This window comes from Papaver somniferum, chromosome 3 (assembly GCF_003573695.1).
Source record: "Papaver somniferum cultivar HN1 chromosome 3, ASM357369v1, whole genome shotgun sequence".
In the NCBI taxonomy this organism is placed as follows: domain Eukaryota; kingdom Viridiplantae; phylum Streptophyta; class Magnoliopsida; order Ranunculales; family Papaveraceae; genus Papaver; species Papaver somniferum.
In genome coordinates, this window is record NC_039360.1 from 194,620,195 (window position 1) to 194,647,151 (window position 26,957).

Here is a 26,957-nt window from a genome sequence, read left to right on the forward strand (position 1 = left end):
GACAATTGAAGCAGTGCTTGTGAGACTACTTCTTACCTTTTTTACTGCGCTGATGTTGACTATTAACAGAATTCTACTCAACTAAAGCAAAATATGTACAGATAATGTTCTGAAATCAACACAAAAATCAGAACTTAAACGCCTCCACCGGAGACCAAATCTTGTGGACTCTATGGAGTCTAGGCAAGGTGACGCATTTGAAACCTACCGAACGTAAATAAGCAAATCAAAACCAACCAAAACATATATCCACATTTTCTCTACTTGATTTTCTTTTTCCCATTCCATCTCTTGTATCCTAAATTCTTCTCTATCCGCCACCAGATTCCCACTCCCAACCATCACCATTCCCATATACTCCCTCCATACCATTCTAGATAGATGATGTTTTTTTATGGTTATATTTTTGTTTCACAATACTTGGAAGTTTTCGTATTTTTCCACAAAATTACCAATTACACTTTTATATTTTGTCTTGGAACTACAAGTTTTTCTTTAAATACACTAATAATAATTAATGTTTGAGGACTTTTATCAAGGATATAGATGGAAAATTTTCATATCTCTCCATTTCTTAATCTGTGCGAATACTTCAAAAACATCATTTAAAGTGGACCGGAAGGAATAACACATATGCCCTTCTATTATCATTTATTAACATCAAGAGTAGTTTCGTGATAAACCACACCTTCTCCCCAACTATCCTCACTCTTCAATAACCAAGCCGTCTGATGTGAAACCACCACCACATCTCCGTTATCTCTAACGGCAATTCCAACAGCGTCCGTTAAATTCTTATTCAACAAAACCAACTTTGCTCTTCCGGCATCGCCGTCAACTTTAAACATCTTACCGGAATTTCATTGCACCACCAGTAAGTAACCCTTGCTGACGTAAGCAATCCTATTACGCCCACAGAAAGTATAATCAGCTTCCACGTGTTGTTTTCTAAAAGCATCAGTTCTAGAGAAAATCGATGATTCTCCTTTGTCATTCACTTTCCAGATGAACACACCAGCTGAGTTCGTTACAAAAGCGTTACTGTTAAAATCGACAGCAATGTCGTAAGCAATTGGACGTGCGGCGGTAGCACCGTCGGTTAGAAAAGATAGAAAGAGACGTTGATGAGAACGATGATTGTTCTGGATGATTGGAACAGCAAGAATACGATGATTAATCTTATCAATGGTGATGAGACATTCGCATGTAGATTGGTATCGTAAATTAAGGTTTCGGTAACACCAGCATCGGAGACGGAGGTGATTTCAGGGGGGGGGGGGTCAAAGAACTGACTAAGAAATGTTGTGCAGATTGATCCCAAACTATACTGGAGAGATTTTTTGATCTGAAAGTTATGGTATGGCGAGCTGTGGTCGGATTTATGCTGAAGAATATGATGATGAGATTGGCGAGAAAGAAAATGAGGGTTTTTATTGTGAAGTGTGGATTTTGATTAAACACATAATCCAATCCAAATTAATAAGTGCAACCTACAGCAGGTTTTAAATCAATTGACCTCCAAAAGCAAGTGTAAACCCTAATTAGGCAATCAAATGAGATCAAAATTCAAAGCTCCCATACCTGGGACAGAGTATATTTATTCAAAGTTAAAGAAAATAGACCGAAAAGGAATTTTTTGTTCTTATTTTCTGCGGACTACTCATGTCAGGCCATCAGGTGTGTATTTGTATATGCGCCCTCATTCGACCTCCACTTTCAGCAAAACCCAAAACAATTGGAAGCTAAGGGTTGCCTTAGAGCAAGTCCCCAAAGGCCTGAGCCTGACAGGACTTGCTAAACTCATTAAATCGATGATCGCCATAGAATTCACATCATAAATTACGGATTCACCTTCATAAATTAGTAAACGGCGGTGCACCTTGAAGAACCATGTAGCATGACCTTGCCTTTAAAACACAACCGGACTCACGCACTGGATGCTGGCCAAAACAAACTTCATCTTTTGAAACTTCTCCTAAGGAATATAATACATAAACTATATAGCCTTAGACACCAATACATTTGGAAGTGATGATCGAACCTATGAAGTTTTAACAAAAAACATACTCCATATTCCTACTTGGACATATATATTCTAATACTTATGTACTTACAAACCCAAATTCTACAACTAAAAAATTTAAGTTGAAAAGGAAGAAGAAGACGATGACGAGGATGATGATTGTGAAGGGGCAGAAGAAATCTCAACTGAACCATAGTAAATAAGCTCACTAATCATTTCTTGAATGTACTCGTCATCCATACTACCATTATCATGCTTCTCCATTGTCTCATCGACTGTTTCCGGTTTAGCCAACCGTTCTTGTGCCGATGAACCCATGCAACATCTTTGTAACTTAGCCGTTAAAGTAGGCGAAAGAACGCGTGTATTTCTGAACTCGTTTGGATTGTAAGGAAAATTTGTTCTAGCCCTTGATCCACACATCAACCATGCTGCTTCATCGTAAGCTCGTGCTGCATCCTCGGCCGTCTCAAATGTCCCTAACCAAATTCTTGTCTTCCTAAACAAAAAACAGAAAATTGATTAGAGGCATACATTTGTAATCAGACCATCTTATTCATATATGTACTAGTAAAAGAAGAAGAACAAAAAAAGAGTGTATATAATCAAAAACTTACATTATAGGGTGTCTAATCTCTGAAACCCAAGAACCCCAATGCCTTTGCCTAACTCCTCTAAATTTTTGAGACTTGGCCATGGTTGATGATGAGAGTTCTGCAATCCTTGTTTTGTTGTTCTTCTTCTCTTTCAGGTTTATTGAATTACTTTGAAGCATAAGGAAGAAGAAATATTTCAAAGTTTGAAATGATGAATGGTGCTTTTTGGGAAAGGGCAAGTGGCCTTTTGTAGGTGACTGGTGACCTCATTTTTTAAGTATAATTATATAAGAACTTTGTTTTCTTCTCAAAACACCACTAAGTACCCATACTTAAGATACAATTTTCATGGGTTTTTGGTAACCATATATGCTGATAAATTTTGGTTATTTTTGAAGGATATTTTAAATTTAAATAACAAAGACTACCCTAACTTGGATTCTGTGGAGTTCACAATTGTGGGCTGTGGGCCATGGTGGGGTCCTAAATTTAATGACATAAGATTGAGTTGCTTTAAAGGAAATGAAAACATCAGCAACTTGCTAATTTGGGTTTGATTTTCAAAAATATTGTCAGTCTGAAAAACCTTAATTATCACAAATGGACACTTTAATCTGTTACACAAACTCTTTTGAGGTATCTTTTGCAACACAATGAGGTATGATAATTGTGTGATGCAATAATGCTTTATCCATGCAAAGTCTTACTCATTTTTGTATAATTCTTTGGTAGCACTAAAATCGATGCTGCTGCCGAGGTTACCAAATTCTATTAAAGTTTGGTTTAACAAATAAATTTTCATCGATAAATTCATTGAGTTGATAATCCTTCTAAAATTTGATGATCCATTTTGAAATTTGGTAACCCATGTAACAGTGTATCGCAGAAATACATCCACTAACGATTGTGAACGAATTTTTAACCATGCTTTTTAGTTAAACAGTTCCCATTTCTCTGGAATTTTATTAGCAACCGAACAAATATTGTTATCATTTTATTTTCCTGTAAATTCAAAAGAATCTATAATGTTCCCGAGAAACGAATCTATAGTCCTTACCTTATAAATGAGGTGGTGGTTCAACGGGCTTTGGTTTCAAAGAATGCAGATGGTTTGTTATTCGGATGTGTTTCTACTTCCACACATAAACCATTAAAAAAAAGTGTTTCTACTTCCATGGAATAGCTTTCCTGCCACTTCGAAGTGTATGATATTTCGGAATATGTTGCAGCATAACCGTTTATCACAATCAAACACAACTGCACTGACTAGTTGACGTTTTTCCTTTCCTAGATCGTGCACATGGTGACGCTGACGGCTGACGTAGTTTATATGAGTTCTTCATGGTGCATTTGTTAAGCTTGTTGGTTTCTGACATAATAATGATGCTGGGCTGTAGATGGCATACCTTGGTTAAGACTACTTAACAGATATTAGCTTTTGTCACTCAAGTGCAAGATCTTTTTGAAAATCCTAAGTGAAAGATCTAGAATTACAGTTTCATTAAGAAAACTATAAGATCTCAAAGTTTTTATCGTTTTCAAAAATTGAGGGGAGAAAATGAAGAAATATATTCAAATTAGGAGAACACATGGTGTGCCATTTTCAAAGCACATGAAATGCTCAAGTTGAGGCATGAAAGGGAAAAAAAAATTGATATCCATGCACGTATGGCATGCAAGAGAAGAAAAATCAGGGAAAGAAGAGAAAAATCCAAAAAGAATTAAAGGAAGATGCGGGACCTACAGGCATGTGAATTCTTCTTCATCTACTACTAAACTAGGGTTTTTGGCTCTTTCGAGCATCGCACGTGTAACAACAATATTTTTGCAGTGGGGAGTTAGTGTTGTTGTGCTATATGAACGTGGATGACGAAAATCGGCAGACAGAGTCACTGTTTGCTGGAGACTATCTGTTTCCTGTGTGCTAGGGCTTGACCTATAACTCTTCGCACACCAATGGCATGGCGATGCGAAGTCCAGTGGAAATCGGCAAGGTGACATAACTCATTCACCATTTACTGTGTCTTAAATTCTGACCAACAGGTTCTTTTTTCTTCTCTTTTTCTTTGGGTGCACGCACCAGGCGCCCTTGCAGCAGTTCAGTTGGATGAGAAGTCAAGTGGAATTGGGCAAGGTTATCACTAGCCTGTCCAAACCCAGCCATAGTCTTTCTCTATCATCCACACGTTAGATTGCACAGGACAAGTAGAATTACTCATAAATTAAAACCAGGGTTGATTATGATCACGCTTATTTCGTTCAAACCACATTCAAAAATCAACTCATAATCAAAAAGAGAAAAACAAGAATCAAGAGACTAAGGGTAAGGGACGACAAAATCAATTGGATCGTGAAAAGCTCCAGAACATTATGGACTCAACTATATACTGTAAAGTTGTTAGCTTACCCCCAGACCCCGAGTCGATTGTTTGCTACTTTAAACAAAGTAAAATATGTGCACAGCTTTTAGTATCATTAGCCTTGACAAAAACAAACTAAATGTCAATAGCACAAGACAATTTCCACCTCAATCCAATTAATTACTTCCCAAAAAAAGAAGATAAAAAAACAGAGTGATCCCAGAGCCGCAGAGGGTTTTTGCATAGACAGGCAGTGTTGCTTAAAAGGACTGCAGGTGAAGAGAACATAAAAGACTGAGTCACTGAAGTAGCTTTTCCATCTGCCTCCATTATATTATAGGGATCATTAGGTTTCAACCATCGGTTCAGGGCCTGATGGTTCTGTAACAGTTGCAAGGCCCTTGTTGGGATGGACGGAATTGAAAAGGATGTCCTTGATAACCTGTGACAAGGAAAAAACATTCAGTAGCAAAACAAGTTAGTATAATAAAGTTTGAAACACATGGAGAACCTCAATACTTGAGAAGACTTGAGAAGAAAAGTTTACCTGAGACATGAGACCATGCACCTGCTCAACAGTTATTTTTGAGCTATCACGAGTTATTTTTGAAAGTTGAGAATCTTCTGGCTGTTGACACAAATAAAAGCAATGCCAGTAAGAGGTTAGAATGTAAATTTAAGGTTTGAAAGTATGAAGGAAACAAGAAGATGATTTGCCAATTTAAACCTCCATGAACATCATATTGTAAGCATACAAATAGAATCCACATTATTAGCTTCCCATGTAAAAAAGTAAGATAGCTATACAGTGGTACAATCAAGAGAATAAAGCCCCAGTAGAAATGCATGTAGACATTCCAGCAGAAATGCTCATATAGACTACAGAATAAGGTTTGGTTACCCCCACTATCTTAAAATATCTGGATTGAATATTTTTCGTACTGCATTGACATCTTTCGTTTTTCAACTTTGAGCCCCTAACATATAAGAAGGCAAGTTGGCCAGCTATCATACAAGTGGGAGAAATAATAAGGTTTCCAGAACACAAAGGTTAAAAACAAAAAAAATGACAAGGAGAATATGGGCAAGAGCGCATACATGGAAGCAAAGCTTCCATAATGATGTCTTGTGCAAAAAAAGAGGATTGACTGCTTGGAGTAACGATGAAAACGATTCTTATCGAAATTAAGTGACCCCAGTGCATCGCCCAAGTCAACTCAAAGAACATTCGCACTGGGTTCTTAAATCCACATAGCAACAACTAATATACCAACAACCCCTAGAAGCCGGTCAACAGATGATTGTGCAAATTTATCAATGGAACATCCTATCTTGCATTAAATGGAGACACCTGTTGCACATTTAAATTACACAACCAACCTCAAGGACAGATAAATACATGACCCAGCCTTCCGATGCCCACATCTTTTATGTAGACCATATAGACGTGCCTGGTCAATACCAATAAATGTAAAAACAAAGATAACCCTCCTAATTATCTTTCAACTTTGGACATGTCCGGTTTCTACTTAACTGTGCTAAGATGAATATAAATTATATCCAAGTTATACTATTGGCAGACAGGTTCATTTTTCTACTTAACAGAACTGAATGTAAAAGGCATAGTATACTAGCCCAACATAACGTCCCTGAGACTGTAACGCCAGAGGTCCGAGATGCAACAAAATCCACAAGCTGATGAAGTTTCAGAAACAAACACTAAGGAGCACATGTGACTACGTGAGCCTATAGATGATACAATTGGTTTAACAGAATCCAGTATAGTACAACAAATGAATGTTAGTCCAAGAAACAACAAAGTATCAAAGTGTAAACTAACTTTGATATTCATGTAAACTAACTCAGTTAAATAAATCACAAACAAGCAAGGCAGTACTGAAACGTTTTCAGATGAATACTGAATAGCGACAAATAAAGAACATATATGCATTAATAACATTAGACAACACCATCCTTCCACAGAAGTTATGAAAAACTAACACTTACCTCTTTCTTTCTATGCTGGGGCATAAGAAACGAACCCATACGTGAATGCAACTGAGTTTCTGCTTGCTCCAACTTCTCAGCTGCAGATTGAGATTGACAAATATCAAAATAAAATTCCAGCGATTTAATAAAGAACATGTCAAAGAGAGATTAATACTCAATATGGCCGGGAATCAATAGGTTAAAATTAAAAGTCACCAAGGTCTGATATCTGCCCAGCAACATAGTCTCTGTTCCCCAGAAGTGGAGATGAAGATAGTGTATTCACCCAATACTTATTCCATAGCAAATCCAACAGGTGGGAATCAAGTGAGGACTTGAAATATGTCACATCCAATGAATAATACTGCGTCAAAATAAAACTAGCATATTAGACCCCATACAAAGTGACCCAGAGAAAAATTCATACTAACAACACTTACTAAAAGTTAAGAACCAATATAACAATGGGGATATATGTGAAGCTGTTACCTGTTTGCAGTGTACACCAAAATCTTCAATCTTATTCAATGGGATAGTCTGATACTCAGAAACAGGCTCATCTGGTGGTTTATATCCTTGAGGATACGTGCGGAAAGCACCGATTTCAACTTTCCCAGCTGATACAGTCCTTGTTGGATCAATAACAACCGCCAAGAATGGCTCCTGAAATTGCTGGTTAAGCATCTGTGTCGATACATCAATACCAGATAACCAACACCCATAACCAGGATGCGAGTGGTACCAACCTACCACATTCTCCAATCTTCCCGCCTACACAAATAACAAAATTTAGGGTCCTGGAAATAGGGTTCCTCAAAATTGGGGTTTTTTCAAAAAATTAGGGTTTTCTTATAATTACAAAGAAAGGGGAACTTGAGAATAATTGCAACTATTACCTGACGATTGGTTTGAGAATAATCAACCATATATTCATAAGCATCGGCTTGAGCATTAACCCTAGTTTCAGTACCTTCGACGGGCAGAGCAAAAGCGTCCATAACAATGATCGAATCACCTTCAGTTTTACCTTGCATCAGCCCCATGATTTCAATAGTACCACCTGATCTTGCATGAACAACCATCTTTAGTAAAGCTAAAGCAGAGATTTTAACACGTTTGAAATAATGTGGATCATTAACCCATGGTTTATCTTGTTGTGATTTTGTTTGTGTTGATTCATCATAGTAATAGATTGAATCGGTATCAATCGCTGCTGCTTGTGCTTGTGCTGTTGATGACGAAGATGGTTGTTGCGATGGGGATTCCATGCTTACTATGTTGTTTTCGAGTTCCCATGTTTGTTGTGCTATTGCTGCTGATGATGAATCCATTCTTCTTGATTGTTAGAGTTCTTTTAGAGATTTTTGTAAAACCCTAACCCTAGAAATTTGCAGAGTGTATCTAGGTGTGTCTTTCAGTCTTTCTCTCTTGGCGAGTGGTTTTCTTGTGTGGTTTATAAACTGAGGTGAATCAGTGATGGGCCGGGTATAGGAAAGAACCGGAAGATGAAACCCGTTTTTCAAAAAGGAAATTTTTTGTTTGGTCCAAAGCCTATAGGCCTATCCTATCTATAGTAAAAACTTTCATAATTAATAGCGAGTACTGTTATTAGGAGAGAAAATATGAATTTGAGTAGGGACATTTTTGTACCAAATTCCAGTCAATATGTTGTCAAAGTCGGACATAATGAAAATAAGTATTTTTTTCCAACTTCCCCACCCTATCCTTAAGTCTTAATGACCAACTGTTCTCAGGCAACCCTTACATCCGTCCCGTGTTCATCTCTTCCTTTAGAAAAATGAAAAACTCTAACCTTTTAATAAACCCTAACCCCTTAATTAGGAAAAGAAAAATACAATCGTAGTGTATTCTTTTGTGTGATTACCTATATTGAGTGATGTGTTCAGGTTCTTTTAGTCCACTGCCATTACGATTTACGACATCCATCGTTGGCTCTCGATTTCCCAAGCTCTAGATATGTTACTTCAGACTACCATTATGAGTTGTTCGTATTTTGCAACGCTGTTAAATAGTATACGAATAAAACAGATACTTGTCTGTTTGTTTGTTTGATAATATTAATCGCATTTACTATTTGTGATTGTCTAGTGTTAAAACTACTGTTAGGATCCACCACAAACATAAGTATAATTCTTATTCAATTGTAGCTATGATGTCATTTTTACTGATTTCTAAATCTTCAACATGGTGCACTGGTTTCATTATCAAATCGTTGACAACAATCACTCGTAATATACGGGATCAAGGAATCACTGATACATTCATGTTCTAGATCTGTTTATATCCCAATCTTCACATGATTGATGATAAGAAAAAAAAAAACTTTGTTCCTTAACCAGTGGTGTATCTACCATGCACTTAATTGTCTTATAGTGTACTCTATTTTCACACTTTTGCATAAATTTTTATCTTAGTGTATCATTAGATTATGTCATATTTTTAAGCTTTCTGAGTCTTAGCTGGGAATTGTTTGGTTGATAAACCTAATTATGATTAACGTCAGGGATATTGTAGACATTTTATCAATCTTGTAAAAAGTCAATACCTCCTCAAAATTCTTGATTCCCTCCTCGTAATCCTTCCCTCCTCACATCCATTTCTCCCCTCCTAATAACAGGACTCTTAATAGCCCTGGGAGTTCACAAAATTATTAATATATGGAGTTTATTAATATAAGGAGGTATACCAAAGGAAATGATTTTATTGCTAATTGAAAGTATGTAAATGATAATGGATATGGATGTCTTCCTTAATCATTCAAATGAGCAACAAGTCGTATATGCTTTAACCAAAGAAGAAATCATCGATGGAATTAGACAAGAAGAATCAACGGGAGATAATCATGATGATGATAGTATGAAAATACCCGAAATTTCATGCCTAAAAACTTTAAACATGCTCGACAAGTTGGAAATGTTTTGGCTTCAACAAGAAAGTGCCCATAGTAATGAGGTCTTATGCATCCGCAAATCAAAAGATGCCACAATAATCAAAAAAGTTACACCATTTTCTCAAACAACTATGGATAAGTATTATATTTCATCTTAAATTTCGATATAACAAGATCTATAAGTTTCCAGTAATGACGATTGTATTAATGGAGGTAAATTCCTTATGACGGGACTAGAAAAAACTATTAATATTAAAAATATGGAGGTTATTACTAGTTATAACTGGCCCAAGTTGGGACTATGATTTTTTATTTAATATATAGGGTTTATTAATATATGGAGTATCAATATATGGAGTTTTTACTGTAGTTAGTTTTTCTATGGTCCATCCAGATTTTTTGTTCAACCGGAAGTCCAGAATAGTTTAAAACAAGGAAATGACTTGAACAGACCTGCTGCCAAACGTATGTGTTTGCACGGTCTCTCCAACTATCACTCGATTTCTTTCTCTCCCCCCCTGATAAATCATATAACAAAACTCTGAAAATCATCAATGAAAACTACCGAAATTATAACCGAAAACCCTGGGTTTTCAGTGAAATCTATATTTAAAATAGTATAAACAAGACGAATCGTCAAAAATAGTACGAGAAGATGAAGTAGTTGATGAAGTTTCTACTCCAAATCAGTAGAATATGATTTCAATGAATCACCAACAACAAAAGAGAATAAACACATTACAAACAAAAGAAGTAGGAAGCAAAAAAAAGGTACGTATGTGTTTTTTTTCTTCACTTTGTATTTTTCATTTATGTTCTCTGCACTGTCATCCAATAGTACATATCTCTTGTACTACGAAAATCATTGTTTACACTTGAATACCCATCACAAATAACATGCAGTTCGTTTTTTCACACTATAATCCGATAATGCATATTCACTATACTAAAGGAATCATATGCTAATTAGACCCAGGCATCATAATCCATCAGTATATAGTATATATACTGGTAAAAAAAAATATTTTTAGACATGTATATTAGTTTTTCATGTTGTATTATGATCTGACTGTGTACGTATGATATACAAATGTTGTTTGTTTGTTTGAATTTTCCATACACGCAATGGAAGTTTCTTTCACGATCCTAAAGTGCATATACCATATATTGTGGTGGTAGTATTCAATTTTATGTGAACAAATGTTCATTAAGCTTAGTCATATTTCGAATTATCAAGATAAACTTGACGCGAAATTCTTGATATGTAGTCTAATTAGTTATGCGAAATCGTCTCATAGATCGAAAGATGAATATAACTTGAGATATAGGTGATCCAGTCTTCACTTACCTTTTGTTGAAAAAGTTTTCCAAAAGGCTCGGTTGATCTTCGCCTTCAAACGGTAGAACGCAAAGATGAATGTCGTGATGTCCATTTATCAACTACATATTCTATCTTAATCCGAGACTTAACTAATTGTAGATTAGAAATCGAGATATAGTTTTGACAACTAAATTTGAAACAATCTTGAGATAGTAACACTTGTGAGTTCGACCGAGCAATACTCTAACACTAATAAGAATGCTTTATATCCTACTGAGTTGTTGGTGTAGTGGAAGTCCAATTTGAATAAGTATGAGAAAACTTCACATGCTGGAGATAATAAGACCATACCTGCCCCACCAGTATCTATTGTTGGGTGTAGCTGATACATTGAAATACAACAACCATGTTTTTTCTTTAGTGACCGAGATTTATGGTAATTCCTTGGGTATGTCTTCATGTAGCATGGTAACATCTTCTCCTGAAAAAGATGTGAGTAAATCTGCAACTGCTTGTCCTATGATTGTCTTGGGATAGATACATGTTATATGAAATTCTGATATCTTTAGCAACCACTTTGCAGGTCTTCCTATCAAAGATGGTTTGGATAATAAAAAATTTGTCGGATATTCTTTAGCGACCAATATGACTCAGTTTGACAGCAAGTAGTGTGTGAATGACATGAATCAGTGCTAAGCTTGCTCTCTCATCTTTAGGGTAGTTCTGCATCTTTCAAAGTGCGATTGAAATAATAAATTGGACATGCGACTCCTTCATCATATTATTGAGCGAGAAGTGCTCCAACAACGACTTCGCTAGACACAGTGTAAAAGAATAATGGTGGTCCTGCACAAGGGACTTCATGACAACAGGTGATAATAATATTTATTATATCTTCTGGAAAGCCTTTTGCTGAGCAGATGTCCAGATATAGCTTGCTTCTTTCTTCAACAGTGAGGTGGGTGAAGTAATGAGTTGATCCAATCCAGGAATGAAACGTCGAATGTATTTTATTTTTTCTATGAAGCTCTAGAGTTCTTTCTGTTAGAGCACTGCTCGTTCGAACTCGCAAGCGTTTCTATCTCAAGCTTGTTTGTCAAGTTTAGTTGCCGAAACTATAATTCTTAATTTCTAGTCTACTTATAGTTAAGTCTCAGACTAGGATAGAAAGTTTAGTTAAGCTCTAGACTCCACGGCGTTCATCATGCAAAGACGAAGAACTACTCAAGAAACAGGTGGAACTTCATCGACTAAAAAGTATGTGAAGACTTGAACTTATCTATCACGCAAAAGTCTATCTACTCTATCTCCTATCTTGAAACTAAAGTCGTATTTGCTATTTCGAGTCGAGTTTATCTTGTTTATATATTTCTCGAAATATGTGTTGGTAAGCTTTCTTTTTGGCCAAGTTCATCTTTACAAGTGACGAAAGTCATGTTGATTATTTCAATATCTTGAAAATCGCTTTGATGAAAAATAGTGTGTGAATAACCTCTATTTAACATCCTGTAAGAATGTTTCAATAATTCAAATGGGAGTTTAGAATATATAACCTTGAATGGATATAAACATTGTATGTGAATTCATACTTGTGTAAGTCCAAAATCCTTGAACTAAAGTATGCGTACTTTACTGGTTCAGGATGTCTGGAAGCTATGTCCGCGTACCCGTACGCGTACTACCGGAAGTTCACATCCGGTGAATTTTTGTTGCGTTTGTGAACTGAAAACAAACTCAAACCGGATACTTAAGTATGCGTACCGGTATGCATACTTGAGTGGGTTATTTTCTAAAAACGGTTTATTCATGAACTAAGACATATATAAACTAAGGAATGCATATTTGCAAACCGTGGCTATAATGTTCATGAATCAATTCAAGTGAATCAAAACCTTTTTTGCATCGATTGTGTCTTGTATACTTATATGAGATCTAAACAATTGAACAATTCTCTAACTAGTTCTTTTGAGTCATTTGAACTAGTTATGGTGAAGATGAATAAGGTTGATATGAAAGTGCTCATATGGCTAACCATTGGTTAACTATTGTTGAACCAACTAGGTGTACACGTTTAGGTACGATTACACGAACCTAAATGAACGTGCATTTCATTTGTGTATAACAAGCTAAGTTCGATCTAACGGTTGAAAGATATTAGCTTGAATCTAATCAGGTTTTCATCTAACGGTGAATATTGAATGCTTTGTTACCAAGGTAACTTAGATTGCAAACCCTCATTTGGAGACTATATATAGGAGAACTCTAGCAACTGGGAAACCTAATCCCCGCACCTCATGTGTGATACTAGTTGTATAAGCTAGAGTCGATTCTCCTTTAACCTTAGGTTTCTACCGAGACCCTGTAGGTTAACGACTTGAAGACTTCATTGGGATTGTGAATCCAGACCCAACTATTTTCTCTGTAGTTGCGTGATCTGATCTTGTTGTTTCCATCATGATCGAATGCAATCGTAAGATTGTCTTGAGATTAATTTCTTCGATGGGAAGGATAGAAAAGTAGTCACAAACATCTTCGTCTCATCGTTTGTGATTCCACAATATCTTTTTTCGCTAGTCGATTAAGATTATTGTGAGGTGATTGATATTTCTAGGTTGTTCTTCGGGATTATAAGTCTGGTATATCAATTGGTTCTTGTTCACCTTGATTTATCAAAAAACGGAACAAAACTCATAGGTATTTCAGTGGGAGACAGATTTATCTATTCCTGTAGACTTTTCTATGTGATACAAATTTGTTTATTAAAGTCTTCGACTTTGGGTCATAGCAACTCTTAGTTGTGGGTGAGATCAGCTAAGGGAATCAAGTGCTTAGTATCCTGCTGGGATCAGAGACGTAAGGAACGCAACTGTACCTTGGATCAGTGTGGGATTGATTGGGGTTCAACTACAGTCCAGACCGAAGTTAGTTTGTAGTAGGCTAGTGTCTGTAGCGGCTTAATACAGTCTATGTTCAATCTGGACTAGGTCCCGCGGTTTTTCTGCATTTGCGGTTTCCTTATTAATAAAACTTCTGGTGTCTGTGTTATTTCTTTTCCGGATTATATTTTTTTTATATAATTTAAATATCACAGGTTGTGCATTGAATCGATCAATTGGTAAATCCGACCTTTGGTTGTTGATTTAAATTGATTGATCCATGAACATTAGTCTTTGGTACCGTTCAAGTTAATTTCTCTTGTATTCAATTAGACTCGCAGATTTCTATTTGCTTGAGTAAGTATTGAATCGAGAAATTGAGATATAACTCTTTGTTATACTTTTTATTAAGATTGAGTCTAACTGTCTAGTTGATTCTGTTAAAAGTATATTGGAGTTAGTCCATACATATTGCTAAGCAAAATATTTGGTGAGGTTGTTGTTGCCCCACTTTTTCAATTGGTATCAAAGCAGGCAAACACGTTTAAATACCTTATAAGTCTGTGTTTGTAGCGATCTGACTTTATGGACAGTAATCTATCTGATAACGCAACACCAAATTAGAGTTCCCCTGAGATGTTTCAACATCCCGAGACATCTAAGGATCCTCCATGTTTCTGTCTCTATGTCTGAATCTTCCTTCAACTGGGAAAAATGTCTTGATGAACAGTTGGATGATCTTTCAGATGGGAATGATTCAGAAGAAGGACAAACTGTTGATGAGTAAGTCTCTCAATATATCAAGATTTTTGACCACGCTTTGAAAGAAAATAAGTCAACAGTTTTCTTGAGTAAATATTTGGCACCTCTCTGTCAGGAAAACAGAAAGATGGGAAAACTCTTTAAAGGTTATGATTGTGGATATAAACTTTTACAATCTACCATTAAAGATCGAGAAGAATACTTATGCTCAAAAAATTTTGAATGTGATAATCTCCTTCGAAACCTCTTTGTGTTGAAAGAAAGACTTGCGGAATCTGAAGCAATATATGTCTCTCAACAAAAATGTTTTAATGACAGAGAACTCAGTCTCCTTGCCAGAGAAAAATCTTTGGAGACTGATCTCGCTGCTTCCCTTAATAAGGTAAAATCACTGGAAGAGAATCTGAAAAGATTAAATTCTACCTCTACAAAATTATTTTCTATGCTTGGATCATGTAAAGAACATCGTGATACACGTGATCTGGGATATAAGGGAATAGACGCTCCAAGTACTGGTAAGATGAATTTTGTTCATGCTAATGACAACTCTTCATGTGAAAAAACTTTTCCAGCAGCTGACGATCATAGGAACAAGAATTGTACTTCTTCAAATTTAACTCGCATGAGAACAGTCAAGAACAATTCCTTTAACCTCTATTATTGCGGAAATAAAGGACATCTTGAACGAAGATGTCGTTTTCGACTGAGGAATGAGAAACTTCACAACATTCCTGCATGGATGTCTAAATAATTAATCAAACCTATCTCTCATATTGCTGGAGTAAAAGGCAGTGTATGCAATCAAGATAAATGTTGTTATGAGTCATTTCTAGATTATGATTTAAGACAAAAAATGCCTACAGTTGTATAAGGAAGAATGTCAGGTGGACATCTGACTCCTCATATTACTCTGAGAAGAGAAAAAGGCATAAGAGAAAGAAAGAAAAGTCAAAATCCCTTTCTCTCTCTGAAAAAGATTGTGAACCCGAGGTGTCTGCTCCAGATTTCATTCATATCAATAATCGAGTCTCGGAGCTCAAGATAAGCATAAACAAACTCAAATGAAGCATCAAAAAGGCAAGGAAAGCAGTAGGTTCAGGTATTCCTTGTTCCCCTCTGGTTAAATCTCTTTCAACTAATCCTAGTGATTTTTCTAAAAATCTTCATGAAGGAAAGAGAGAAGAAGTCAATATTGTTGATGATCAAAATGTTCATCAAAATACAACATGACTGCTCAATGTAGCATCCTTCTTGTAATGTGGAAGTATGCTCATAATTCTCAAGAAGCCTTTGTGTCTTGAGAAAGTAGTTGTTGTTATATTTCATTCCTTTTCAAAACGATGATCATAAAACTGTTGAGCCTTGCTCCAGTACTTTACATGATGTAATGTTTTTGATCATGTACTCTTGAGAATAATTCCTTGGTTGATTGTCTTGGTTTTTAACAATTCTCTTATGTTCCGTTGAAAAAAGAATGTCATCTTTTGTTTAGAATGATTCTTGAGTTCTTTAAGACCTCCTCTAAATTTGGCTCCATTATTCTCCTGGTCACGTACCACGGTTGTAACCATGAGTGCACGTACACCTGACCCACACGGAACATATACGAGTAACCCTAGGGTTTCCTATGACACACTATGTATCATGCTCTTTTTAATACATCTACGTTCCGCAAACGTCAAATGGTTCTCCTGTTTCTGTGTGCACAATGGATGAATGCTACAAAGAAGGCAATACTGAGAAGGACAAGACTATCGAGTTTCACGAGAACCCTGTTTTCATAACCTGCTATCATGTTGTTGATCATGAAAACAAACCACAAGTTCAGATGTCATCTCAACTGGTAGGAAATCTTCTTCGAGATCTTGAGGTCGTACGTGAACAACTTGGGATTGTAATAAGGAATCTTGATTTTCTGAAAAAAGAGCTGAAGAAAGCAACTGATGAGCTCGTCCATGTTCAGTCTCTGGTTGCTGGCCGTGTTTAATGTTTTTCAAATCATGTTCTCTAAGAGTTGTGTATTTTGTCTAGAAAAACCTTCTTATGAGAATTTTATTCTTGTTTTTTTAAGAAGAATAACTAGAGGTTGGAATAGCCATTATTGTGATTACACATAGCTATGTCCAACGATTTTCATTTTCAATATTTTTAGATTTATTTATTTAAATTCTAAAGTTGGTTTGGAAGATGATTTTGCAGTATTAATCTTTGTGGTTTTATATATTGCAATTTGTTATGGGATATGTGTGTTTGCATCTGTGAACTATGATTATCCCACACGTGGTCAAAAGTTAAGTCTTTCATATGTCGATATGCAATTATGATAAAAGATTGAATGAACTTTTCACAACAAAAGTTAAGCCTTTTATGTCATTATGCAAATATTGATGGGAGAAAGGATGAACTTTTGTTTACAAAGATTAAGTCTATTGTATGTCATTGTGCAAATAGTGATGAAAGATAAAATTAATCTTTGTTTATTCCGCAGTATTGATCTTCCTTGATCCATATTTTTTATGTATATACTGTGCGGCTCCGTAAGGTCTCTTATGTTGACCATTTCCGATTAAATTAATCATGCGTTCTCTTTTGGTTAATTTAATTAAATATTTTTGGATACAAAATTATATTCTTATGTGATTTGTTGTTGTCCAAAGAAATCCTTCTTCTCTTGTGAAAGTAAGGTTGCTCTTGTTGTTCTTTCGGGAATGGCATTTTCTGAGGGAGAGTTCTCAATTGAACTTGTGCTTAATTTCCAAATCTTTGTGGGGAGTGGGGTTGTTGAATATTATAGGGGTTATCTTGTATCTTTATAAACTTCTTGATGAATGCATTTAGTTTCGGCGATATGATTGCATTTAAAAAGTTGATATGTGCTTTCTTTTGGTCATGAAGTGTCCCTATGGAAATTTCATTAGGATCCCACTAGTTTTCGTACCTTCCCCAATTTTATTGACAAAAAGGGGGAGAATTAATGTGTAGTTCACACTACAAATACATATGGTTTTCGGATCATTATGTAAGGGGGAGTGGTTTTCATGTGAGATGAAGTATTGACTAAGGGGGAGTGATACATATCACCATAGTATTGTTGTCAAAGTTGTGATACAATTGAACTTTGATGTTGTGAAATAATATTATGACACTGTGTAACAATGATCGAGAGCTTTTGTTTTCTCATTGTTATGGCTACGGATCTTCAACAACGATGATGTTGCATTGAATATCTTTGGAATCATTGGAGTACTTGGAAGTGACGAAGATTTCGAGTAATGTTGAAGAACCAAGGAGATCATGCATGTGTAAGAGAAGCTACAAAGTTTATTTATTTTGTATTCCATATGTAATGATAGTTTTGTCACTAAAATTGACAAAGGGGGAGATTGTTAGAGCACCGCTTGGTCGAACTCGCAAGCATTGCTATCTCATGCTTGTTTGTCAAGTGTAGTTGCCAAAACTATAAGTCTTGATTTCTAGTCTACTTATTACTAAGTCTCGGACTAGGATCGAAAGTGTAGTTTATCTCTAGACTCCACGGCGTTCATCATGCAAAGACGAAGAACTACTCAAGGAACTGGTGGAACTTCATCGACTAAAAGGTATGTGAAGACTTGAACTTATCTATCACACAAAAGTCTATCTACTCTATCTCCTATCTTGAGGCAAAAGTCGTATTTCTATATAGACTTCCATTGTACACATTTTCTATTTCGAGCCGAGTTTATCTCGTTTATATATTTCTCGAAATTTGTGTTGGTAAGATTTCTCTTTGACCAAGTTCAACTTTGCAAGTGACGAAAGTCATTTTGATTATTTCAATATCTTGAGAATCACTTTGATGAAAAATAGTATGTGAATAACCTCTATTTAACATCCTCTAAGAATGTTTCAATAATTGAAATGGGAGTTTAGAATATATAACATTGAATGGATGTAAACATTGTATGTGAATTCATACTTGTGTGAACTAAAGTATGCGTACTTTACTGGTTCAGGATGTCCGGAAGCTAAGTCCACGTACCCGTGCGCGTACTACCGGAAGTTCACATCCCGTGAATTTCTGCTGGAGTTTGTGAACTGAAAACAAACTCAAACCGGATACTTAAGTATGCGTACCGGTATGCATACTTGAGTGGGTCATTTTCTAAAAACGGTTTATTCATGAACTAAGACATATATAAACTAAGGAATGCATATTTGCAAACCGTGGCGATGATGTTCATGAATCGATTCGAGTGAATCAAAACCTTTTTTCATCGATTATGTCTTGTATACTTATATGAGATCTAAACAATTGAATAATTCTCTAACTAGTTCTTTTGAGTCATTTGAACTAGTTATGGTGAAGATGAATAAGGTTGATATGAAAGTGCTCAGATGGCTAACCATTGGTTAACTACTATTGAACCAACTAGGTGTACAAGTTTAGGTACGGTTACACAAACCTAAATGAATGTGCATTTCATTTGTGTATAACAAGCTAAGTTCGATCTAACGGTTGAAAGATATTAGCTTGAATCTAATCAGGTTTTCATCTAACGGTGAATATTAAATGCTTTGTTACCAAGGTAACTTAGATTGCAAACCCTCATTTGGAGACTATATAAACGAGAACTCTAGCAACTGGAAAACCTAATCCCCACACCTCATGTGTCATACTAGTTGTATAAGCTAGAGTCGATTCTCCTTTAACCTTAGGTTTCTACCGGGACCCTGTAGGTTAACGACTTGAAGACTTCATTGGGATTGTGAAGCCAGACCCAACTATTTTCTCTGTAGTTGCGTGATCCGATCTTGATGTTTCTATCGTGATTGAGTGCAATCGTAAGATTGGCTTGAGATTAATTTCTTTGATAGGCAAGATACAAAAGTAGTCACAAACATCTTCATCTTATCGTTTGTGATTCCACAATATCTTGTTTCGTTAGTCGATTAAGATTATTGTGAGGTGATTGATATTTCTGGGCTGTTCTTCGGGATTATATGTCTGGTATATCAATTGGTTCATGTTCACCTTGATTTATCAAAAGACGGAACAAAAATCGTATGTATTTCTGTGGGAGACAGATTTATATATTCATGTAGACTTTTCTATGTGATACATATTTGTTTATTAAAGTCTTCGACTTTGGGTTGTCGCAACTCTTAGTTGTGGGTGAGATCAGCTAAGGGAATCAAGTGCGTAGTATCCTGCTGGGATCAGAGGCGTAAGGAGCGCAACTGTACCTTGGATCAGTGTGAGATTGATTGGGGTTCAACTACAGTCCAGACCGAAGTTAGTTTGTAGTAGGCTAGTGTCCGTATCGGCTTAATACAGTGTGTGTTCAATCTGGAATAGGTCCCGGGATTTTTCTTCATTTTCGGTTTCCTTGTTAACAAAACTTCTGGTGTATGTGTTATTTCTTTTCCGAATTATATTTTGTTATATAATTGAAATATCACAGGTTGTGCATTGGATCGATCAATTGGTAAATCCGACCTTTGGTTGTTGATTGAAATTGATTGATCCCTGAACATTGGTCTTTGGTACCGTTCAAGTTAATTTCTCTTTATTCAATTAGACTCATAGATTTCTATTTGCTTGAGTAAGTATTGAACCGAGAAATTGAGATATAACTCTTTGATATACTTTTTATTAAGATTGAGTCTAACTGTCTAGTTGATTCTCTTAAAAGTATATTGGAGTTAGTCCATACAAATTGCTAAATGAAATATTGGGTGAGGTTGTTGTACCCCCACTTTTTCATTTTCACAGTCCGCGGAGGAGGCATGGTAGTATTGGCATGTGTGACTAGTTCAACTTTAATTCCCTCTTTAGTCACCTGGAACCCTAGAAATGTTCCAGAGGAAACCTCAAAGGCGCATTTCAAGGGATTCAATCTCAATTTGTATTCTTTGCACCTTTCAAATACTTGACGTAGAACTTCCAAATGGGATGCCCGTGTCTTAAATTTGGCAACGACGTTATTGACGTAGTCCTCTACTTGTTTGTGCATCATGTCATGGAAGAACGTTGTCATGGATAGCTGATAGGTGGCTCCTGCATTCTTCATACCAAAGGGAATTACCGTATAATAAAAGTTTCCCAATTGGAGTATGGAACGTTGTCTTGATGGAATCATCCTTGAGGCAACTACATCTTGATGTAGTTGTAGCCGTTGTAACTTTCCGTGAACGAGAACATCCCACGACCACTAGTTGCATCAATGATCATGTCGATGTTAGGTAAAGAGATGTCATCCTTGGGGCAGCACTTGTTTAGATTTCTGAATTTTACATAACATCTGATTTGACCATTCTTATTTTTAAGAGGAACAACGTTAGCCATACATGTTGAATGGGCTTGATGAATCCAACAGCTAATAATTTTTGGATCTCGACCTTGATTTGTTCTTCAATGTCGTGCCGAAATTTCCTAGGCGATTGTTTGGTAGGTTTAGATCCATGGGTGATGTGGAGATGATGAGTGACCGGATTTTCATTTATACCTGTCATTTCCTCATATATCCATGCAAAGATATCTTGATATTCTCTTAGAAAGTCTAGCAACCCCGTTCGTTCCTCCAGTGACAGAGCTGAGCTGATTGAGATGGGTCATGGATTTTCATATGTTCCAATATTAACCGTCTCGAGAGTATCAGTTGTGGAATCAATACCATCTTGTAGTTTTTGTGGAGCGTCTTGGATTTCGACTTCACACAACTCTTCAATGTGATAGTACTCTTCTGGACGGCGAGATCTTTCACCGGTCTCCTTTGTTAATTGTCAATCTTGTCATCGAAGGTAGACGACTTTCCCTTTTGCGTCATAGCTGGTTACAAAATTACGTCCTCTCTTGGTTGGAGTCTCAACAAAGTGACTCTTTAGTGGCTTGGGAGGCTTTGAGAGTTTGGGTTTCTCTGCAAGTGTTGGAGTTGATAGCTGATCGGATTTCTCGATCGATGTCCAACTAGGGAGTGATGTGCTATAGATTTTGCTTGGAGGACCAGGGACGCTTTCTCGTGGGTCGAAAAATTCAGCATCATAAACAGGAGCATAATATATGGTGATGCTGCAATACATATGAATTTATCGTTGAGTTGATATTTCATGTATTGATGATAGGTTGAAGGGACGTCCTTGTCATCACAAATCCACGTGTGCCCCAATATCATTTGATAGTCAGGTTCTTTCTCGATCACATGAAATTTGACTGTTAAGTAGATTGGCCCTACTCTTATATCCAAATATGTGTATCCATATGAGCTCGTCTTGCTTCCTTAAAAACCGATCATCATAATCGGCTAATGGACGATCTTGATTTGTTGGAATTTATCTGTTCTGAGAGTCTCGAGAGGAAAAAAATTGGCAGCAGCACTTGCGTCGACAAGAGCCCGTTTGAACTCTAAGTTGTTGACGAGCAGTTACGTACAAAGATCGATTATGTTCCGCTTCTGCCATCTGGTCTTCTTTAGAGAAGGTAATTTTGTTCATCGAAGGATCACTCGTCATAGAAATCTCCGTGACTTCTGATGGCGATGGGATCAATTGCACGTCAAAGGAAATCCTAAGTGCGGTGAACACGTTCGCACGTTGATCTTTAGAGAAGTGTAAGAATTCACACAAGTTTTCGATCAAACAAGTGGGTTTCTGGCACACTGACTTCTCGCAGGCGGTGAAACTGTCGATTCAGGAAGATCATCAACTGAGGAGTTAGTTCCGATGCCGTAAGCTTTGGATTACGTGGAGAGGCGCCACTTAAATATATTGTTAATCTTACGAAGAACTCAAGTATGTTGTCTATTGTTTCTTTAAGAAGATCCATGTTCCTTGTTTGAATTTCTTGTCTTCGTGCCAACGCAATTAAGGTTGGAATTTCTCCATCGGTTGTACCACTGGAAGTAGAAGTGTTAGTGAAAGGAACATGAGGAATATTATTGGTTGAAAGATTGCGATTGGGATCTACAATAGTTGAATTCGACATACGACCGACCATCTTTGAGTTGCCTTACCACCAAGAGATTAATCTCTCGCTGTGGTCGCCAATTTGTTTGTGAGAAAACGACTCGATGGTTTTCTGGTAAAAAGTAGTGGAGGGGGCAAGTGCTCGATGAAGTAAATCGTTTGAACCTTTAAAAAAATGTACTGCACGGGATTACTTTGAGTTCGAGAGACTAATATATAGGACCCTGTCCTAAACCAAGACAATGGCCGTTCCAGGTTGAATTCGGTCACGGAGGAGAATGGTCTGTCTGCAGGGAGGAAAGATGAGAATGTGTGAAGATCAATGGATGTATTTCACATTGAACGTGTTATCGGCTGCCAAACCAAAACCCTAATGTTATCCTCCCACGTGACATAAATTGATATCTCACGTGAAGTCTGTTTTGCATATGTATTTTTATGTGTGGACAATCTTTGACCTAATTAGACCATGAGTTTTTACTGATGAACTGAAAAGTCGAAGTTCTGATAGATGAAGCATGAAGTGCTTGCTGAAACAACCATGCTTTGTTGACCATAGTCATTGAATTAACTCATTGATGATTGTGTCATATAATTATGCTAGCTGAAGCAGTAATGATAATTGAATGCCTTTGATTAATGAGCATATGTTAGTGAGATTACTAAGTCGATCATAAACCATCATGCTGGTGCATTGAGCACTTGATAGGAATTCATAAAAATAATCATTGTTGAATGATCATAGGAGGTTCATCCCGATCCATGTGTCATGAGTCAGTCGAATGACAAGGAGAGATTTAAAAAAAGGCTGACTGACGAATTAAATGTTGATCGATGAACCAATTGAGTATTGGTTGATGAACCGATAAAAATACTGATAACCGAATCAATAAAATATTACTTTTTAATATTGATAGTTGAATCAATATGGCCATAGGAGACAAGTTCTGAACCTTATTGGCCGAGCCAACACATTGCAAGTTGAAGTAATTAGGGCATTGATAAATGGAGAAAATTGATAGTCAAAGAAAATACTGCTTTATCAATTAATAATTGGTGATAGGACCAAATACAATATTAATTAAAAAATATTGGTAGTTGGACCTGAAAACGCGTGGGTACCAAAATAGACCACCACTTTTTCTTAGGCAGCCAGTATAGACTAAACTCAAATACAATTATGAGAGTTCAACTTAATGAATCTCAATCAGGAAATATATGAAGATATTATATCTCTTTCTCTCACAATTAGAATGTAAACAGATTCTAGTCTGTGAACCTGATTATACCATGAGAGTGCTTGGACGATTCCAAAGATCAATATCCAAGAATCAATTAAGTCGTATCCAACAATTGTGATGGATTTATCTACTTGAATTGATTTTACGTACAACCTGTGATATTTCAATTATAAAGATAAACAATATAATGCGGAAAAGAAATAACACAGACACTAGAAATTTTGTTAACGAGAAAACCGCAAATGCAGAGAAACCCCGGGACCTAGTCTAGATTTGAACACCAAATTGTATTAAGCTTATACAGACTCTAGCCTATTATCAGAAGTTCGGACTGACATGTAGTTGAGACTGAATCTACCGTCACAGTGATTCAGTTATAGTCGCGCTCTTTACGCCTTTTGAATCCCAACAGGGCTCTGAGCAATTAATTCCCTTAGTTGCGTCATTTACAACCTAACAGTTACTTCAACTCAATTGAATACTTTAAAACAATATGCCTCCTACAGATAAGCTTATATGTTATCTCCGTTATGATCAAAGATCAAGGTGAGATAGGAAATCGGTTGCAATAGACAAAGTATAACAAACCTCAAAATCTGTTCTTATGACTCCCGAAGAGCATCCTAGATTATCATTCGCCTCACAAGTAGATACTTGTGGAATCACAAAGTCTGAGATGAAGAAACTTTGGGATTTCTATCTATCTTGTTTGTTGGAGCTAAAGGCTTAACAATCAAAACAATATCAAGATACACGAACTATCAAGATAAAGATAGTTGGACCTAGCTTCAATAATTCCTAGGTGAAGTCTTTTTATTCGCTAAACCTAAAAGGGTTTAAAGAAGAGGATGACTCTAGTTTACAACTAGCACACACAAAAATAATGTCAGGGATTCAAAGATCCTAGTTGTTTGAGGTTATCCTTATATAGACTTTTAAGATCAAGGTTGTCTTAGATTTAAGCTAAGGTAGCTTCGGAATCAAGCAATGAATAAACATTGTTAGTTGAAAAACTTGACTTGAAATTAAAATAACAAAATATACACTCTGGTCAACCGAACCATGTATAATAATGACTTGTTTATGAAAGGTTAGCCGAAACTATCCAATCGAATAACACTTTAAGACTTTAACCTTGAATCACAAATGTGATCAAACATATGTCTAGATAGTGTTTTTAGAGAGTTGTTCAAATGTCGATTATCTCATAGAAATAATTCTGATACATCTGAAAATATTCGAGTAAGCACGTGTACCGGTACGTGTAATATACTTGTTCGTGGGTATTTTTTGTCATGGTATGTCTATGGGTATGTATACCATTAAGACAAAAACGGGTTCACGAATCCACAAATCTTTTATAGTTTGCATGAACCAACGATCTTTTCCGGTTTGCATACTAGGTATACATACCTTCCTGGTTCACGAGTCAACAGACTTTTTATGGTATGGATTCCGGGTATACGTATCAAAAAGTCATTGTCGAACTATAGCTATGCCGGTACGTGTACTGGATAAATGTATTGCGGCTCTGGACTTATAAGAGTTCTCCCAATATGTGAACTATATGCATATTGTCATGTATCCATATTTACAGTAGTTATGTATTTTTTCTAATGATCGATTCTAAACATTCCCGAATAACATCAATGACACATATCATTGTTCTAGACTATTTTCAAATGATTAAATCTTGAATCATAATTAGGTCATAAACAATAAATTGCTTTTAACCAAATACATCAAGTATGAAAAAATGTTCTTAAGCTTAGCACATTTCGAGAACGATTATCAAGATAAACTTAACTCAAAATTTCTGTTATGCATATACTCTCTAATTTAGTCATGCGATAATATCTCATAGATAGACAGGTAAACACTTGATAAATAGGTGGTTCAGTCTCCACTTACCTTTTCTTGATGAAGTTCTCCAAAAATTTCGGTTAATCTTCGCCTTTAAACGGTAGAACGCAGTGATGTCTGGTACTCAACTACACACTTCTGTCCTAATCCGAAGTCAAGATTTAGTTTTGAAAACAATATTGAGATAACAATACTTGTGAGTTCGACCTAGCAATGCTCTAACAGGACCAAATATTTTATAATTAATTGGAATATTGATTGTTGGTTCTATATTAAAAGTATTGGTGTTTGAACCTGTTCAGAATTATGCTAGACATAACATGAGGTTCAAAACCCTAATTTTGATCAATGGATGATCAATTGAGAACCAACTAATGAATGAGGGAGGGACCGGCTACATGAGGTGGTGGACCGAGCATGTAGTGTCTAGATGCTCGACTAAGCATTCACTAAAGTCCTTCACGGCAATTAGTGAAAGTATGACTAATTGTTGTTTAATCATTATTATGTAGAGAGAAGAGACCAACCAAGGGGACTGGAACCGACCCTTGGTAGTCATAGGACCATCTGATGGTGAATGGTTCATCTTCCCAATTATTGGAGAGAGTTTGAACCAAATATGAATAGTGAATGATTAATTGGGTCATTAATCATCCAAGGAGGTATGACCGGCTTCTGCAAGCCATGGGGCAGACCATGACTGACCATGGTGGCATGCCCATTTCACCATACTGTCTGCGGACCAATCCTGAGAATTTCAGTATTTTTTTATGGTTCATCGAGTATCATATCATCCTTTTATGAAGAATTTGAGTTTGACTGAAACTCTTAATATTGGTTGAAAGACCAACTATTAAAAATATTAAAATAATATTTTTTTAATATTTATATAGTAGAAAGACATAATGGTTGCAAGACCACTTGCTTTGTTAACCAAGTGATCCATGTAGCAATATTTGGAAACATATGGAAGCTTTAGGAGTTTAGATCTAAAGAGGAAGTCCTTGAAAAAGGAAACCCTAAATAATAATAATATAATAATAAAATAAAGGAAAAATAGGGGGTCCCGGC

The 26,957-nt window shown here is 36.2% G+C and overlaps 2 protein-coding genes across 3 annotated transcripts; both read right to left on the reverse strand.

Annotated features, from left to right (window-relative positions):
- Nucleotides 1-2,140: 2,140 nt before the first annotated feature.
- LOC113360486 (ethylene-responsive transcription factor ERF003-like) lies at nt 2,141-2,720 on the reverse strand. The gene is made up of 2 exons (XM_026603994.1): nt 2,641-2,720; nt 2,141-2,522 (listed from the first exon to the last, which is right to left on the reverse strand). Exons 1-2 carry the CDS (start codon nt 2,718-2,720, stop codon nt 2,141-2,143), a joined length of 462 nt encoding a protein of 153 aa, XP_026459779.1.
- Nucleotides 2,721-4,937: 2,217 nt separating this feature from the next.
- Nucleotides 4,938-8,395, reverse strand: LOC113358340 (COP9 signalosome complex subunit 5b-like). 2 transcript variants are annotated; one of them, XM_026601882.1, is made up of 6 exons: nt 7,865-8,395; nt 7,458-7,739; nt 7,185-7,332; nt 6,987-7,066; nt 5,527-5,607; nt 4,938-5,421 (listed from the first exon to the last, which is right to left on the reverse strand). In XM_026601882.1, exons 1-6 carry the CDS (start codon nt 8,297-8,299, stop codon nt 5,326-5,328), a joined length of 1,122 nt encoding a protein of 373 aa, XP_026457667.1. In that variant the 5' UTR covers nt 8,300-8,395; the 3' UTR covers nt 4,938-5,325. The 2 variants fall into 2 exon arrangements, 1 of the variants encoding a protein (XP_026457667.1); XR_003364499.1 differs by having other exon boundaries at nt 5,337-5,421; nt 7,144-7,332.
- Nucleotides 8,396-26,957: the final 18,562 nt, after the last annotated feature.

What these genes read in the sequence shown, in the direction of transcription:
- LOC113360486 (XM_026603994.1), bottom strand. Translation starts at nt 2,720, where the DNA reads ATGGCCAAGTCTCAAAAATTTAGAGGAGTTAGGCAAAGGCATTGGGGT. An exon ending in GAGATTAGACACCCTATAAT is followed by an intron (nt 2,523 to 2,640) that starts GTAAGTTTTTGA and finishes TTTTTTGTTTAG; the next exon opens with GAAGACAAGAATTTGGTTAG.
- LOC113358340 (XM_026601882.1), bottom strand. Translation starts at nt 8,299, where the DNA reads ATGGATTCATCATCAGCAGCAATAGCACAACAAACATGGGAACTCGAA. An exon ending in TGGGCAGATATCAGACCTTG is followed by an intron (nt 7,067 to 7,184) that starts GTGACTTTTAAT and finishes CTCAATCTGCAG; the next exon opens with CTGAGAAGTTGGAGCAAGCA. An exon ending in CCCAGCATAGAAAGAAAGAG is followed by an intron (nt 5,608 to 6,986) that starts GTAAGTGTTAGT and finishes TTGTGTCAACAG; the next exon opens with CCAGAAGATTCTCAACTTTC.